Source organism: Pomacea canaliculata, linkage group LG10, assembly GCF_003073045.1.
Source record: "Pomacea canaliculata isolate SZHN2017 linkage group LG10, ASM307304v1, whole genome shotgun sequence".
NCBI lineage: Eukaryota > Metazoa > Mollusca > Gastropoda > Architaenioglossa > Ampullariidae > Pomacea > Pomacea canaliculata.
The window spans coordinates 13,423,584-13,440,527 of NC_037599.1; the positions used below are offsets into that span (position 1 = coordinate 13,423,584).

General features: G+C 36.9%; 3 protein-coding genes across 5 annotated transcripts in view; 1 reads left to right on the forward strand and 2 right to left on the reverse strand.

The window, feature by feature from the left end:
* Nucleotides 1–4,944, reverse strand: part of LOC112573526 (transmembrane protein 68-like) — a 7,418-nt gene extending 2,474 nt beyond the window's left edge. Inside the window, exons 1-8 of the mRNA XM_025253990.1 lie at nucleotides 4,813–4,944; nucleotides 4,418–4,511; nucleotides 3,535–3,837; nucleotides 3,076–3,243; nucleotides 2,445–2,543; nucleotides 1,830–1,924; nucleotides 1,584–1,647; nucleotides 1,206–1,281 (exon numbers count right to left, since the gene is read on the reverse strand). Of these exons, the coding sequence (XP_025109775.1) occupies nucleotides 1,206–1,281; nucleotides 1,584–1,647; nucleotides 1,830–1,924; nucleotides 2,445–2,543; nucleotides 3,076–3,243; nucleotides 3,535–3,814 (782 nt within the window). The 5' untranslated portion in view covers nucleotides 3,815–3,837; nucleotides 4,418–4,511; nucleotides 4,813–4,944. The remainder of the gene's footprint in view (nucleotides 1–1,205; nucleotides 1,282–1,583; nucleotides 1,648–1,829; nucleotides 1,925–2,444; nucleotides 2,544–3,075; nucleotides 3,244–3,534; nucleotides 3,838–4,417; nucleotides 4,512–4,812) is intronic.
* On the forward strand, nucleotides 4,560–10,839 carry LOC112573519 (putative RNA polymerase II subunit B1 CTD phosphatase RPAP2). 3 transcript variants are annotated; one of them, XM_025253977.1, is made up of 10 exons: nucleotides 4,560–5,137; nucleotides 5,693–5,899; nucleotides 6,272–6,370; nucleotides 6,554–6,619; nucleotides 6,967–7,091; nucleotides 8,349–9,183; nucleotides 9,482–9,609; nucleotides 9,764–9,844; nucleotides 10,161–10,229; nucleotides 10,474–10,839. In XM_025253977.1, the coding sequence occupies exons 1-10, from the start codon at nucleotides 4,805–4,807 to the stop codon at nucleotides 10,640–10,642; spliced, it is 2,112 nt and encodes a 703-aa protein (XP_025109762.1). In that variant the 5' UTR covers nucleotides 4,560–4,804; the 3' UTR covers nucleotides 10,643–10,839. The 3 variants fall into 3 exon arrangements, with proteins under 3 accessions (XP_025109762.1, XP_025109763.1, XP_025109764.1); XM_025253978.1 differs by having other exon boundaries at nucleotides 4,963–5,075; XM_025253979.1 differs by having other exon boundaries at nucleotides 5,044–5,169.
* Nucleotides 10,840–12,289: 1,450 nt separating this feature from the next.
* LOC112573527 (vacuolar protein sorting-associated protein 28 homolog) lies at nucleotides 12,290–16,860 on the reverse strand. The gene is made up of 9 exons (XM_025253991.1): nucleotides 16,625–16,860; nucleotides 15,282–15,310; nucleotides 14,780–14,817; nucleotides 14,467–14,556; nucleotides 13,939–14,041; nucleotides 13,526–13,627; nucleotides 13,219–13,272; nucleotides 12,966–13,057; nucleotides 12,290–12,865 (listed from the first exon to the last, which is right to left on the reverse strand). The coding sequence occupies exons 1-9, from the start codon at nucleotides 16,650–16,652 to the stop codon at nucleotides 12,745–12,747; spliced, it is 657 nt and encodes a 218-aa protein (XP_025109776.1). The 5' UTR covers nucleotides 16,653–16,860; the 3' UTR covers nucleotides 12,290–12,744.
* Between the last annotated feature and the right edge of the window lie 84 nt (nucleotides 16,861–16,944).

Here is a 16,944-nt window from a genome sequence, read left to right on the forward strand (position 1 = left end):
GACTCTTTTTCCCTTTCTGTATAGCACAAGGAGTCTACTTTAACCCTCTGAGGACCATAAGGATTGTACACATATAATTAGTTATTCTGACATATTTAGGGGTAAAATTACCTGTACATTTCAAAAATGTTTATTTGAAAGTGATATTCCACATAGTTTGTGATGCTTGTGTAGCTTGAGATGCTTGTATTGTTTGAGATTTTTGTGACGAATGGGTGCCACCACAGCTTGAAGGAGGAGGAGGCATAGCTTGCCGGATTGGGATAGGGCCCTCAGAAACCATGTCATGTCCGTCTGGATAAATACCGAGGTTGACGGTCATCTTGCAACGGCTGCTGAGTAGGAAGTGGAGCTTGAAGTAGAAGCTGCTCCTGAGGAGCCACCCACTACGCGACGGCGAGCATCGGCATATGAGACGCCAGATTCTACACGTAGACGCTGAATGGCTACCTCTTCCTTCCACTTCGGGCAGTCTTTAGAACAATAAGCTGCAGCATTGCCTGTACTGCCACAGCGAAAGCAGCGGGCTTGGGACTTGCAGAAGCTAGCCCCATGACCATAACGCTGACAGTTGAAACAGCGCAACGGCGAAGGTAAGTACAGAGAGACTTTGACCCGCAAGTACCCAACCTCATTGAAGTAAGGTATTTTGGGCAAACAGAAAGTTAAGCAAAGTGTATTTGTAGAGATAGATCTAGAGATAGATACCAGTGGCAGTTTTTCCACTTGGCACATAGTTTGTTTTGTAAAATAACAATCAAATTTCACTTTTGCAGGTGTTTTTCAAATGGAAAATTCCTCTCAATCTGACAATGACACTAATGCATAAATATTGAAACCAACCTTATTTATATAAAGTCAGTAAATACTAAATAGTTTCATACAAATCTGGCTGCTCTATGTTGTTTCAATCGCATTTGGAGTCCATTTAAAAGCATGGGACAAATATGTCCCTTGGTCCTCAAAGGGTAAACTCATTCAATACAGGTGTATCAACCCAACTGAGCTATGGCTATAACGAGGTTCACACTTGCAGGTGCAAACTGTACAGGAAGAGTTAACATTTAACCATTCATATTCAAGAAGCAACTTGTGTACTTTTTTTGTGGGAACTTTGGGTATTATATTTTGCATAATTCAAAATTGTATTTTGCCTTTTTCTGAACAATTCTTTTCCTAATAGATGATGCTAAATGATTTCTTACATTAGTTTCACTGGAAAGAGTCCATAGATGGGTACTAGTGGCAGTCTTGTCTTTTCATAGATCTTGCGAAGCCACACTACAACAGCAAACATATGAAGGTCTGTAATTTTGAGCCAGTCACAGCATGTTGTTACGGCCCTATGCTCCTCGAGGAGTAACATGGACTAACAGTATGTTGTACATTTTGCACAGCATGTTATACCAATGCAGCTTTTATAGGTTCTCCCTAAGAAAAAGTGTAACAACAACTAATTTGAAAGTATGAACAGAGATGGACAAGGTAAATGAAAAGAGATGGACGAGATATAATGATAAACAAAGATAAATCAATGATTGAAAGGCCTAGCTCAGAAACTATTAATACATGTTTTGGCCTACCTCTTCCCCAGCGTGGTGTTCGAAAAGCTTCCCTACAGTTTTCAGTAAACATTGGAATGACTGGCTGTGAACATAAATCAAAAGCTTTATGAGTGAACTTGCAATTTTTACTGCTGCCTATGGATTAAATTAGCAAATGTATTTCTGAATTTTATTTTGAGGTCACATCTAGGCTGTTAAGTTCGTCTTCCCTATTTGTTAATCTAGAGATTCTGAGGTTTAAGAAAAGGCAGATCCTCTACTCACAACATTGGCCTGCAATGCCACCTTTGCAAAACCACATCGCCTTCCCCACATTACAGGGTAACTTTCATCACCAAAAAGTGCCTCACGTACACCACCTGCCAAAGATAAGTTTTACTGTAATAAGTTGTTTAATAAGTTGTTCATATTGAATGACTGCTCACTTTCTTCCAGCTCTGATTCATGAAGTAATATAAATAATAAAACAACTGAAAATGCTTTGATCTGAAATAATAAATAAGCATCAACATAACAACTGAACCTCATTTTATTTTCAAACCATTTCTCTCATGTTAGGTGGCTGGCACTATACGTAACCTGCTCTTTCTCCGGGTTTCATGACAAATAACATAACCTACGCAGTGCTAGCAGGCATAACTTGTAAGTCTCAGACAGTCTATTCAGAGCCAGGTTGTGCATACCAATGGTGTTATCACCCATAAAGTGTAAATTCACATGATTTATCCTGCAGCATATTTTGATGCTTCATAAATACCTGCTTTCTAAATGTGTGAAAAGAGAAAAATCACAATATTTTTTAAAGTAGCTCTGGGGTACAGAAATATGTTGTCTGCTCTGATAAGAACATAATAATGCACTAAATCTACATTTAAGTACCTGGAGATATGGCCAAAATATTGCCCTGATTCAGCACCTCTATACAGCTCTGAACTGTGCCAGGTGTGATGTTCAGTACCTCGAACAGCAGTCGCCAGCCTGCAAAAAGCCAAGAAATATTTGACAAAAATTTTTTAAAAAATAAGCATTCCTTCTTTCACTTTGATTCAGCTCTTAGTCTTATGAAATCACAAAAAAATTAAGTCAGTTGGCATCAGCAGTATATTCATGATCTTATTCGCTACTACTACATGATCATAATCTTCATTGTAGGTCCCTTAAAACTCAGCTTCTCACCCAAAAAGAAAATACATTAACAATTTTCAGACATAATGTTTACCCAGTTCCAACAATCCTCTATCAGAAACAAGTGTGGGACATCACAGAGATCAGCCCCCCTCTGATGTCACTACATTCACATTCTTTGTGTGGACAAACTATTAACTCTTAGGTAAAAGAGGTGAACAGAATCACCAACAGATATTTACTAACAAGAAAGAAAAGTAGCCAGTTGAGAACAGCAGTCAGTTAACCTTTGCTAGCATGATAATGACCATAAATCATAGGCAGTCAGCTGATTCTTTGGAAAATGTTCAAAATTTATGTAAAATGAACCGGTTCAATAGCTCACCTGGAATTTTGAAAAGAAACCTGTCACCCACAGCATGAATCATACGTCCTTTGACCAAGATGCACTTGGCGATGACATAGTACATGTCCACTGGCAATACACCATGATAATAAATAATCATAGCTGGCCCAATGTTGGGAATGTGATCCAATCCTTGTACTTCAAAGCCTATTACAGTCAGAATGCACTGCATTTCACAGTTTCTATCATGATACTCCATGAATGTCTGTAGATGTGGCTATGGCATTATGGGAAAAGTTGTTTCTATTTTAGTTAGCATCAAAGACCATTAAGTATCTGATATAAGAAAATTTATGCAAGCAATAAAATCTATATTTGTTTTAATGGGACAATTAATTATTTCCAAACAAAGAGCAATAATTGATGTAAGGCAAGGGATATCAGTAAATAGGCCTAAAACTGGAGCGAATGAGACTTTCAACTAATGCTTGTTCTCACCATGCCAGATATAGCCTTGACCATCCCAGAGCACTGCCAGTGTACTGCGAGCTCCATCCCAGAAGTCATTTTGGTAAGCTTCACGAAGCTTATGCCTATGGCGGTAGATGTGTAAAAAGAGAGCAGACCCATACAAAAGTATGAGGATAACCAGAGGAAGCAGAAAGGAGATGATTATTGGATAGATGACCCAAAGTACCCAGGAGAGGTAATTGATGTCCAGTGACTCCAGATAGTTCCATACCCAGTAAAATGTGTTCACAGCTGTCTCAACCACCATTTTTTAATTTCACATTCTGCTGGCTGCAAAAAAAGAGAAACTATATTTTTAACTGCTGCCATAAGATGAAATTGCCAACTAGGGGCTGCAGTTTTCCATTACTGCAAATCAGATCATGCAAGTAACAGCATCAATAACAAAAATAAAATTAACAATTTAAGTTAGCTGCCTGAATCTTAATTTTGTATGCCAAATCATACGTACACACAATCTATGGATTATAAAAATTGTTTACCCTATAGCAACGACTCAAAACATTCTTTTCTGTGGCAATAACTAAATCATGACACTGGGAAAAGCAGCGATTTTTATATCAACAGCAATTTTTATCACTTACTCAGCAATTTGTAAATAGAATAACGGGATGCAAGTATAATTAATATAGCAAAACTTTTCACCTGTGTGCTTTTGTGACTACATAAAATACCATTAAGTCCATCTTAATAAAATAAAACTATTTAAATAAATAAACAGGAAAAGATAGACGATATCATTAGCAATCAAACATATCAGCATATCGATCTTAATAAAATGTTTAAATGTGTCGGAAGTAAATAGTTTACAACAACCTTTCCCCAAATAGATTTATTTTAAAAGCGTTACCTTTTCTGGATTATTTCTTTATCCCTTTATAGCTGCATGATGTTATAAGTAGTCTCTCCATCTGAATCTTCATCTAGTACCTCTGAAACTGAAACTGGACCTCACCGATTGGTTAGTGAAGATATTACACAGGGAAGCGGTTGCTCACTACATCATCAACATAAAAACAATTTTCAACAAGCCTATTGATTACACACTAGTGAGGCAAATAATAATGTGGGTACATTATTATACCCTGTCCATTCCACCTCGGCATTAGGTAGTGAAGAAAGTCTACGACATCGTATTAAACGGACATAACAGAAGTCCAGTACATCTCACGCATAGGGTCGGCAGGACGAAAGAGAGAAAAGTCAGCAATTTCAAAAAGGAAAATCTATGCTTTAAATGAACACCTTGCTGAGCTCAACTGCTGGTGGAAATTTCTTAGCTCCTTTTTTCTGTTTTCTCTTGGTTCCTGTTAACGCTACGATGTTTTGTGGGGAAGGCGTTTCAGCTGCTGTTATTTTCTGTGTGCGGAGTAGTTGCTTCCCTTGTGAAGTTGGACAATCAGTTACGTCCCCTGAACAGCAACGGCAAGCTACCGAAGCTTTGATTTCGACTTTGCAGTCCATTGAAAAGTACTGCGAGAATCTTACACAGTACAGAACTACTGTCGGTACGCATGAAGGATATATGACAGAAAGTTACTCAAGGTTTAGAAGAATACTTAGGGATACGGTTAGTGTTCAAATCACGACTGGGCGAAGCAGGTGTGACGATACGAAATGGAAAATATACTACTTGTACATACAACTACAAGGATAGTCTTACATGCTGCTGTAGAAATAGGTTTACCACTCCACGCGTGCCGTCAGAGAGTAATAAAACCTGCCTAAATAGAGAAGAAACGCAAAAAAGGTCTTAAGTATAAACTTACATTGAACCTGAATAATGTGGTACTAAATGGCACACTGTAATGTCTCTGAAGATAATGGCAAAGAATCCAAATTCTAGATGTACGTAAACAATAAAATTATACCTGAAAGAAAAAAAAAAGGAACAAAATAGACTGACACCCCACCCAAAAACTAACTACTTTAAGTAAAATATAATCCTAAGCTGTAAAAGTTTTGAGACAAAGTATAAATAAGAGGTTAAGTAAACAATAGTTAAGGTACGTTATTTGGCTTTTTAGCTAAGGCTAATTAAAGTAGTAAAGAGAAGAGCAATGCTTGACTCCTCAAAACTTCAGTGACATTTAATTAAATATTAATTTTGTGTTGGTTTGGACAGACAATGGGTGAAAGAGATGAAGATATCCCTGAACGGTTTTTAAAGTCAGCAATAGATGGTGATAAAGATGACAAGAATCAAGGAGATCAGCGAAGGGCAGAACTTGAAATGAAAATCCGACACAGAGTGGCTTGTGAAGCTAAAGCATTTGACATTGTCAATCGTCTAATTGAGGAAACTGTGTCAGAGGAATATTTACAGAACTGTGTAAGTTTTGTAACCAGTTTTTATTTGTCCACCTGATATGAAAGTGTTGCAAGAAAGGAATATGATTTAACCTTTAGTGGTGGGATTGTAATAGTAGTACTTCAGTTTTTCAGCATTCTGACATTTACATTTATTTTGAGTGTCAATGTCCTTATAATAAGGATTTATGACCCCACTTTTCATTTTAACACTAAAAAAAAAAGTTTAAAAAGTTATTTCATATAATTTACCTGAAGAAATGAAGGAGGCTTAATGAAAATTTTAGTCTCATGAAAATTCGACAATTTTGATCAAGCTTATGTTTTGTGAATATAATATTTTGTTAAGCTCCAATTGTTCCACACCTCTGCAATTGCTCTGTTTCTTTCAAAGTGCCAGTTCATAGATGGAAGCCATTATGCAGACATTGAGGAGGAGAGAGCCATCACTCGTATTTGTGGTTACCCTCTTTGCAACAAGAGGCTTGAACAAGTAAGGGTCATTTCTTTTGTTTTTCAAGCAAGTTAAAAGGAGAAAATATATCCATGTGTATATTTGCATGTGTGCACACATTATGCCTGCATCAACAGAAAAGTTTTTTATTTGGTTTCAATACAACAGGTTTGCAGCACGTGCAGTTTGTTAACGTATTATTATGTTTTTTCTGTTTTTCAGATACCAAAGCAGAAATATCGGATTTCAACGAAGTCTAACACAGTCTATGACATCAGTGAAAGAAAGGCAAGCTAATGTGCAATGCAGGACAGTTTATTTGTAACACTCAAAGTGCATTACAGTTTATGTGGAACTTTTGCAGTACATTACAGTTTATGTGAAACATTTTAAGTCCTTAAGACACAAGGTTATTATTGTACTCATAGTAATTGTGCATGTAATGAGGGTACTCACAGAATAGTATCTATCTGGCATACCTAGAAAAATAAATTTTAATGCCTTTAAGAAGTTTCTAGAAGATTTAGTACAATGAAATTGAGTACTTTGATGATGAAGTTGGCTCCTCCCTCTCGTCTTTTAAACCTGATTGGATTATTCAGTACTTCTTACCTGTTACAAAACAAATTTTTCAGAATTTCTGCAGCAACCAATGTTACAAGGCATCAAAGCATGTTGCAAAGCAAGTGCCAAGTAACCCTGTGTGGAATCGAGAAAATGACCCAAAACAAAAAATTCATTTCCTGGACAAAAACAACCGGTCAGTTATACTATTTCTACTCTTGTAAAGTCAGACAGAAAATAACTTGTAGAAATCAACTCGACAAGTGCGACTATTCATGTTGTAACACAGTTTAATTTCATTATTGGCCATTATTAAAGTGTGAGAAGAATTTCATTTGTTCCAAATAAGTTCCAAATTCAACAACCCCACAGATCAAAAAATCATTGGAGCTTTTGGTGCACTTTGACATAAAAAAATTGCGACCTGTTATTTTCATACATTCAGTGATTCTTTCTTGAATAGACTGAACAAGATGGATCCCTCCCTTCCTTCCCAGACCATCTGAGGGTCACTGTCATGCTGGTCATGTTCCCAAACACAGATATCAGTGAATAGTTTTCCTGTGCGCCACCACTCTCATTGTCTGTCCTGGACCAGGAACCAGATGTGTTCACTTCAGCACATGAGCCTGCCAGACTTCTTTTGTCAGTGTTACACAGTTGGCAGCAGTGTCCTTATAATTAGGAATCATGCAGATTATACTGGTGCAGGTAGTTGCAGATGGTCTGCTGGTTGATGTTGGCATGTGTTGCCATTCTCAGGTCTGTTCAGCAGAGCCCAGCCACAATCCACCAGTGTCACACATCATCTTAATAACACCTTTGTTCTACCTCATTCAGATATTCCATACTGCTAAACATTTAGTGAACAGTGTTGCTTACATGTTCATAACTCGCACTTTGTGAGAGGGAGTTTTAGTTTGCTAATTTAGTTGTAGTTTCCGTTTATTTTCCATTTTCCTTTTAAAGCAGGAGACCGTCAAACAAATGCAGCTGAGCAAAAGAAGTGTATTCATGGGTCATTCAAATACAGTGTACCATCATGCTTCACCATTTTTGGTTTATTCCACTTGCTATGCTTTATATTAATCTTTAATTTATATTGTGTACCCTCAAATTGCAGCTGTCGCCTTAACTATTCAGGAGTATTATTTGTCAAAAAATTGAATGCAGTTAAAATTTGCATGCCATGATGTCTGCTGTAACTAAACATTTCACATTTTGAGACCTGATTTTTTTTCTTTTTTTTTTTTTTTGAAAAGATTCTTAAAGCAGTTTTTAAATATTTTAGGAGCGTTGTTTAGTGGCTTGACTGATGATGCTATTAAGACTAGAATCAAAATTGAAGTGCAGCTGATAAAGCAAGACAACATTATGCATGATTCCTAATCATCTATGTGTGCTTTAGACCAGTTTTATTTACTCACTCCCATCATCAAATTTTGTTTTGCAGAGGTGCAGTGGGAGAGGAAGTAATTGGCACACATATGCTTACAGTGAGAGAAGAGCTGAGAGCTCTAGAGAGACTTGATCAACTGCATATTAGTGACACAAGCAGTGCAAATGAAGATGCAAGTAGTGTTGCCAGTAAAGCATCAGAAAATAATCCTCAGAAATTTTCTACACAAAAACAGCAAGGGGAATCTAAAACAGAATATCTTATGCACTTGATGAGCAGCAAAAAAAATCTGTTTTCCACAATGGCAGATGTTCAGTTTGCTAATGACATGTCTAATCAAGCAGTTATTTCACATGACCAAACTCCAACAATCAGCACTGTGCTTAAGGAGGATGAATCACAAATTTCAAATCCAGGCTCAGAACAGCTTGAAGGAAGTGCATCACAGAAAACAGATGAGAAAACTGTTGATATTGAAGACAGGGATTCTAAACCATTCTGTATGGTCAGAAGCAATGCAGCTTTGAAATCCCATAAATCAACCACATCAATACTTGATAGTGTTTGTGAAATCATCTCCCACTGGATCACAGAAGAGACCTTGCTTTTGCTGGGTTTCTCTGCTAGAGAAGATCCAGCTTCAGACATGTTAGGTCATGTGCATGGTGACCCAGACATACAGCCAAGCCACAAAAACTTATGCCAGCGACTGGCTGGTCAAGAGAAGGACTTTGAGGAATTTCTTGAAGGGGAGGGTGTATCAGAGAAGGATGCAGCAGATTCTTTGAAGCCCATTCCCAGCTTTGAGAAGGTTCAGAAAAAGTCTCAAGAATACCAGCTGAAAGTCAGAGAGTTTTATGGAAGTTCCCAACTGCTAAAGATTAAAAGGGTAAAGACAAATGTTTAACATGCTTTCCTAACAAAACATCTTAGTATGGTTAAAATTTGTAATCTGCATTTTTTTCTTCTTTCTTCTGATGTAGTCAGCTATTTTCATTACCAGCATTAACTTGAAGTTTGGTATTTAGACTTGTTTCAGATGCTTGAACTCTTCTTCATGTCTTTCTACAAGACTCATTTATTTTCAACCTCTTAGATGTAATCAAATACAGCTGAGTGGAAGTTATTATATTGAAGATTTTTTATTTATTATTAAGTTACTTCACGCTGTTGATTTGTATTTTCAGAAATCAGATGAAGGTGACAGTTCCAAGAGCAGGGAGGCAGGGATGAAGCCAGTTCAGCTTCCTGCCGTTGACTCTTACAATCAGATGCTTATCCGGAGACGAATTGTACTTGAAAAGCTTGACAGGGTGTACGAGCTCATTTAAATCATGCTTACTTTTGGCACTTCTTTCTTGATACTTCTTTCATTCCTCTACCTCTAGTTTTTAATGCCTTTTTTTTCAATGTGGCTTTTTTCCCCTTGGTACACAACAATATGAAGCACCCTTTTACTTTTATTTCAGAATGCCTTCTCTTCTACCTCCTCTTGATTTGGCAATTCAAGATGTTTCTAGTCTCCTACGTGAAATGATCTTCACTTTTAGGTAAATGGGTTACATCGCTGATCTTTACAATTTGCATTGTCTTTTTGTTAATAACAGCCAGTACTTCACATTATTCCTACAACTTTTGGATTCAACCTCTTAATTTAAGCCTGTAATAACAAAAATTAAGAGGAAGTGGAAATACTGTTACCTAATAATTAAAAAGAGAATGCTTTTTTTGTCTTAAAGTTTGTCATCTGGCTGATTTAAATGTTTAGAAGCAAGTAATGTTCATATGTACATGCATAATTAACACAGCTTAGTCTTCAAATGTCCGATAAAGAAAGCCTACTAAAATTTGCTTTTATCTGACCAGTTTCACCAATGAAAGCATCATTTTTAAACCTGCCGAATGGAATCTTGTAGGCATGGTGTTGCTGAAGATGTAAGTATCTTTGGGAAACTGTTTATTATTTATTTCCTAATCCAAAAAACAAGCGAAAGCCAACATTATTGTCATTGTAAGCTATTTAGTTTATATATATATATTTCAGCTGTGTCTAAAGTTTTACTTTTCTCTTTTAATGTTCCACACTTTTTCAGTTCTTATAGTGGATTAAATCTGTTTTTTTAAACCATTATAGCTGTGGAGGTAGTAAAGATTTGGTATATTTTTCTTCCCTATCCAGGCTTGCAAGAAAGTATAGTGTGGTTGCATCATCATTTGAGAAATCAGCCCACAAGATGACATTTGACTTGGTTCTGACCAAGCTTGGCCATTCATTAGATTCATTGGACAAGCTTGTGACTGAAATGTTGCTTTGCTGTCACAGACACTTTCAACAAAATGTCTCTTGAATTGATATGAGGCATGCTTATGCTTCAGAAGTGTTAAAGGAGTTCATTAGGCTGTGTCTGCCAAAAATACACAAACCTTTCCCAACTGAGAATTGTTTCATTTTTTTTAATTTGTGGTGGAGGAGAGCTATGACCAAAGCTGTTTATGTGATCTGCTTAACTCCCAGATAATAGAAAATTAAAATGAACCGGCCTACTGCTACGCATATATTTCATTATTAAGTAATAAAGTTCCGTTTCAGTCTACCACAGAATGGTAGGGAAACAAATTCAGCTCACCCCCAATCCCCACCTGCACTCTTCTCCAGTTTCACTAGAAAAACCTACTTCCAATGGCACCCCTGATAAGACCCAGCTTCTCTGGATGGAAGAGCTGACCACATGGCTGTTTCAAAAGAATCTATGAGTGGCAGTTTCCAAGGTACCACCATCAACAAGGCTGCTAATTTGGAGCTCCAGGACCAACTCCAGTTGAGTGGGGCCACTAGGAGAAGCCTGACATTGACCCCCTTGATCTTTGTCAAAACAGTGAGCAGAAGAACTGTGGGTGGAAAGGCGTATGCACTAAATCCTTTCCCCACTCGGTGACAAGGCATCGACTGCCCAAGCCTACGTGTCAGGAACTGGTGACACAAACTTTGGAAGTTTGCTGTTCCAAGTCGCGAAGAGGTCCATGGGATGAAAAACACTTGACAGATGTGTTGAAAACTTGTGGGTGAAGTGACCACTCGGAATGGATAATCTGACCTTCTTGCTCAAGGAATCGGCGATGACATTGAGCCTTCCAGAAATGTGCTGTACTAGCAGCGTGATGTTGAAATCATTGCACAACCAGACTAGCCCCCCTGCACCTGTTGACATATGTAGTTCACTGCCGTGGAGTTGTTGGACAAAAACATCATAGATTTGCCCTGCAGTACACTCTGCCATGCCTGTAGTGCTTTCCACACATTTCTACCAGACATCCCGGACCACATGCTCCCATCTGTCCTCAGACCAGGAACGGCAGACATCACACGACACATTAGCAGAACATGGCCGACAGTTGATACAACACCCATGCAAGTTGGCTGAAGACTTCACCACACCACAAGTCATACACAGTTTATCCATACCGCTGCAAGAACAACAAGGTAGCAAAACCAGCCACAACCGTCAAAGTTGAATAACTGGAGGAGTGCTCATTTGTATTTTCTTTCTTTAATTCAAGCCAGTCTAGACCACCAGCAATTCTCACTGCTCCGCTAATGGCTAGGGCGGAGAGGGTGGCTCCCAAGTACTTGAAGTTGCTTACCTCTTCAAGCTGTACCATGTTTATATAAATCTCAGCTTTGCTGTTGCCATTGATTATAACTTTGCTGGTCTCCATTCCATGTGCATTTGACCTGTCAGTGAAATCTTGCTGTTCTATGCTAGTGCCTGCTAACAGATCTAGATGGTTACTACTTATGTCAGCGCCTGGGTACATTCTTGTCTTGGCCTTGTTGATGCTGGATTTGAAGCGTCTCTGTTGCAGGATATAGTCAATTAAAATAATATGTATTTGTGTATGAACATCAAAACTGTTCATATTGTTGCCAAACAGAAATCCAGCTTGATAGTCATGTGTTCATTCTTGCATTTTGAAAACAGTTACCAAACAGACAGTGATTATAATAATTATATTATGGAATTCTTCCTCTTTTTAAACCATATTTACAATATAAATAACAGAGACCATTTCAACTATAATGATAGCATAAGGTTAGAGCAAAAACATAAGATGGGATTGCCTGTTTGAAAGCCACTAACATAGATAAATTGTGATAAAGACCTGAAAAGATACACGTGCAGTTAAAATTACCATTGTCTTCTAGCTCTACCATTTATTTCTGCAACACTATTTTAATAAAATGATCAATAAAGGTACAACATAAAAACACATTTTTGAACCCAAAAAATCCATCAATGTCATCAACTGTAAACTTTGCAAATATAGAAATTCACCAATGATTTTTTTCTTTCCCTTTATATCAATAGCACATTCGTATCTGTAGCTGCAATAAAGTAGTTCAAAAAAGTCAGCAAATTTAACACAAAAGAAACAAAAGCAAAGTTAATGATCAGTTGTCATGTAGCACATTGTTGAAAGCATTATAAGATGATTCAAGGTCAAAGAGCATCTGACGAACTTGACCATCATCCAGTTCTTCTGAGGCTTGCATGCTACCCAGTGTGTCCAGCCTGCCATAGAATGTAGACATGAATGTTACACAGGCTTTATATGCAGCAACTAAATGTACATAAATTATTCTTTTTTTTTTTTCTTTTGATATGTACCCACCATTTCTGAACTTTGCTGCGACCTTCAAAATTTGCAGGTAAAATGCTCATTCTGTTCATGGTTTCCATTAATTCTCGAAGATCTGGATGGATCTGTGAAGTAAATGAATAGTTTGTAAATATCTGCATTGAAAGTATTTCAATAACAGTCTCAATATTGATAAAAACAAAAGTGTGAGGAAAAAACATTAATGGAAAACAAATTTTTATGCTTAAGTAGTAGTTTAGATTTTCATGTTAGTTTAAAATCTTACCTCGTCCATTGCTCGTATCTCTAGCCTCAACTTGTCCATGATAGTAATGAATAGCTGTTTTTAAGAAAAAAAAGTTGTTTTAGTGAGTGTAAATGACTTACAAAAGAAAGATGATTTTGACACAACTCAAGTTAACAGGACCAAAACCACAAATGTAAGGAGGCAGAGAGGTATGACCTCTTGGTTCTCAAATGGATGTGATAAAAACAGACAGCTCAGGGCCTGATGCTGCTAGCAGAAGCTTTATCTCAATGTTAGTTTTCACACGGACAGCTCAGGCATGAAAAAAGGAGCTGAGAAGTCCTACCGAAACAATGTCTGCTATGCATTTGCTTGTGTTCCCTTTGTCATCCTTTATAGTTATAGGACGCCCCTCTTTGATTCGTTCAAGGGCTGCGGGACAGTCAAGCTACAGAAGAAACAAATTTTTTTGATAATGCATGCTACAGAAAATAAATGTTAACTATTTGTTCAAAATGCATAAATCAGCACTTAATACAGTTCTTGATTCTTTCTCCAGCGGTTTGGTAATTTAACCACCATTCATTCAAATTAGAAGTTATCTAGTTTCATAAATTTGGTCTTTTCTTATCAAAATACAGAAGTAAAAATAGATTCTTGCCTATATTTAACAAGTACCTCAAGAACTGTTCCTATGCATGTTGCCATTCCTTTAAAATCAATGCAGTATGACTGAGTGACAGCCAAATATAAACATACCCTGTACTTTTTCATGAACTCTTCAACTGTTGGAAAATCACTCTGTACTTGCTTGAATGCCGCTTTGTACTGCACAAGTAGCTTTGAACAAGTTGCAGTGTACCTGTACACACAACATTAAACAACTTCCCATGAACACAGACACAACATACATCACGGATTTCAAATTGATTAGTGCTTTTTTTTTATTTTAAAAAAACTTTTCTCGACATTGTATCATTATTTTCATCATTGAAAACTGTAGTCTGCTGATAGTCACTAGAAATAACAACTAGAAATAACACACATTTGTTTCTTGCTCACTGTATTTTTCTTCAATAGGAAATAATTTTATAGAATGCAGAGATCAATGGTCTTTTCCAAGCAGCAGTTCCTTCCCTTGAACTGTTCTTGAGTAAAATAAATTGCAACATTTTATATAGCCACACAATGACAGCAAACACACACCATACTGGAATTGATACTAGAGGAAGTCAAGTTCATTGATTCAACTATGTTTTTAGAGCTAAATGGATAAAGCTAACTTACTCCTTTGGAAGAACAGCATCTCTTATGTAAGCCTTTTCTAGACTCTGCAGGGTGTTAATGACTGCATACAGGTCAGCCATGTTGTCATATCTGCACACATCATATCTTAATTTCACTGTCCACCTGCCAATTTTCAACATACTGCTCACTTTAAAACATGCTGTACAAGTACAGAAGTCCATAGATATCTACTCTCCTATACTGCTAAAGAGTGCTTAGATTACTCACAAGCAGATGCTCTCCAAAATTTGTGTTCACATTAGTATTTACAAACTTTAGAACTCAAGTAATAAAATAAGTCTGAATTACTCACTTTTCTCTTTCTCGGGCTGTTCGATATAACTTTACTTCCTGAAGACAAAATCAGACAACTTTACACTTAGCTGCTCGTAAATAATTCTAAGGTATGACATGCTTAATTCCGTTTGTCATTTATTAGTGGCTACTCTGTAATCCTGCAATAATGCCAAGTATGCACTGCATCAGTACTAATGTCATTTAAAATGATGATAATGTTTGCTGACAACATGGAAAAAAATTACAAATATCAATTACAATAATAAACACACCCCAGTCACACTCTAACCTACAGAAGTGATGAACAGATTCAGCACTGTCTCCCACATGCCAGTGTAAGCAATATGTCAAAAAAGAAAATGTAAGAATACTTTGAAATGTCAATATTAACAAGATGTGATGATCTCTTAATGAAATAAGTCTTCCCCTACACAAAAAATGGCAAAGGCTGCCTGGAAATTTAAAAGAACTGAATTACCAGACTTTTCAATAATGATTCAATAGTCACCAATACTCACTTCATAAAGGCCTGGATTATTAGCCTGCCCTGAAATGCAATTAAAACAAATGACTGACTTTTAATAATTTCCATGAGTGGATGAAAGCTCAATGCATTGAGCACAAAAATTACATATGAACTGAGTCAACAATACAACAAAGAACACAAACATCAGCAAATGAGCCCCAGCAAACATAAAGGATGTGAATCAATGTAGATGAAGAAACTGAGAAGTAAATGAAAGAGTTCACCTGATTATAAAAAAAATTTTCTTAAAGAGATGAGTCCTGGGGCCAGACAAAGAAACTGGTGTGATGTATAGTGGCAGTGGTGCAGATGTATGCTAAGCCAAGCATGAAGACAACAGTAGTACAGTGTGGCAATCTTGTAATCAATGACAGCTAGTGAAGCTCTTGGAGGAGGAATATAGCATGACAAAATCTTGAATGGCATGACTTTTTAGGGTGAAATAATATATTAATATATTTCTTGCTTAAAAAATACAAAAACTAAGTTCACTTCAAAATAAAAGGAACATTAGATTAAAATAAAAATATGCAAACGCTTTCTGAAAAAGGCAAGTATTTGTTCCTTGTTTAAGTGTGTATGTGTGTGAAAGGAGGATTATCACCACAGACAACACAAACAATGATGGTGGCATCAAGTCTATTTGACAAGTTACTAAGACTTAAAAAGTATAGACATTCAACAATTCTACTGATCATCAAAAATCATGGACTCGCAATAAGAAAGGAAAAATTTGTTGACTGGTTAATTTAACAATAAGCTTGATTTTGCACTAGGAAGAAAGGAATGATAAAAGGAGCAACTGCAGAAAATCTTATGAACAGCCCTGTGAACAGTACGTACTGCATCCAGAAAGAAGTGCTGGGGCCTTGACTTGTGGCAAGAATCATGAACCATATATGATCCTCACTGATGAGATAATGGTAAACGTCATCCCCTAACCTTTTCCATGAATTATGAAGGCGAAAAGGGGCTCAAAGATATGTACTTCCACCCTCCTTTGAGGTGTCTGATTAACATGTCTGATACTCTTCGGCACTTTGCACTCTTCAGGTGCACACACACACACATGATTATATACAAACACACTAGGTAAAAGGTCGGAAGGGGCAAATGGGGTTGACAAACTCTTAAGCGAGTACAGGAAACGGGTTATACTAAGGTCAGATGATGGAGCTGTCACACGGCGTGTATTCTGGCCGATTCTGACACTGTACGTCCGTAGGTAATAGTTATGACCAATGGAGCGATGTGAATACAAATAAATAATAAGAGAATTGCTGACATCTCAACTTAAAATAAATGAGTTAAGTCAAGAAGCCACATAGCACCAACCTGAACTTGTCTGTACTGTAGAAAACATTGTGTAGAACTGTTAGAAAATGTTTCGCAAGAAACGACGTCTTCCTATATGAGTCAACAGACTAAAGCAGCTAATGTTTTCATTCCCATTCAACCTAAACCTAACCAGTTTGATCACATTCAAGATTCCGAAAAAATTATTTTCAATCCTGTTTTCTATCTCTACAAAAATACACTAAAATGTATACTTTTTAAAATACTTTTATCTACTATGTAAGATTATAAAGTTTTTGGTTGTTCCAGATATAAAAGTTTTGAGCAAGAGCTCTGTCTATGTGTATGTGTGTGCATTA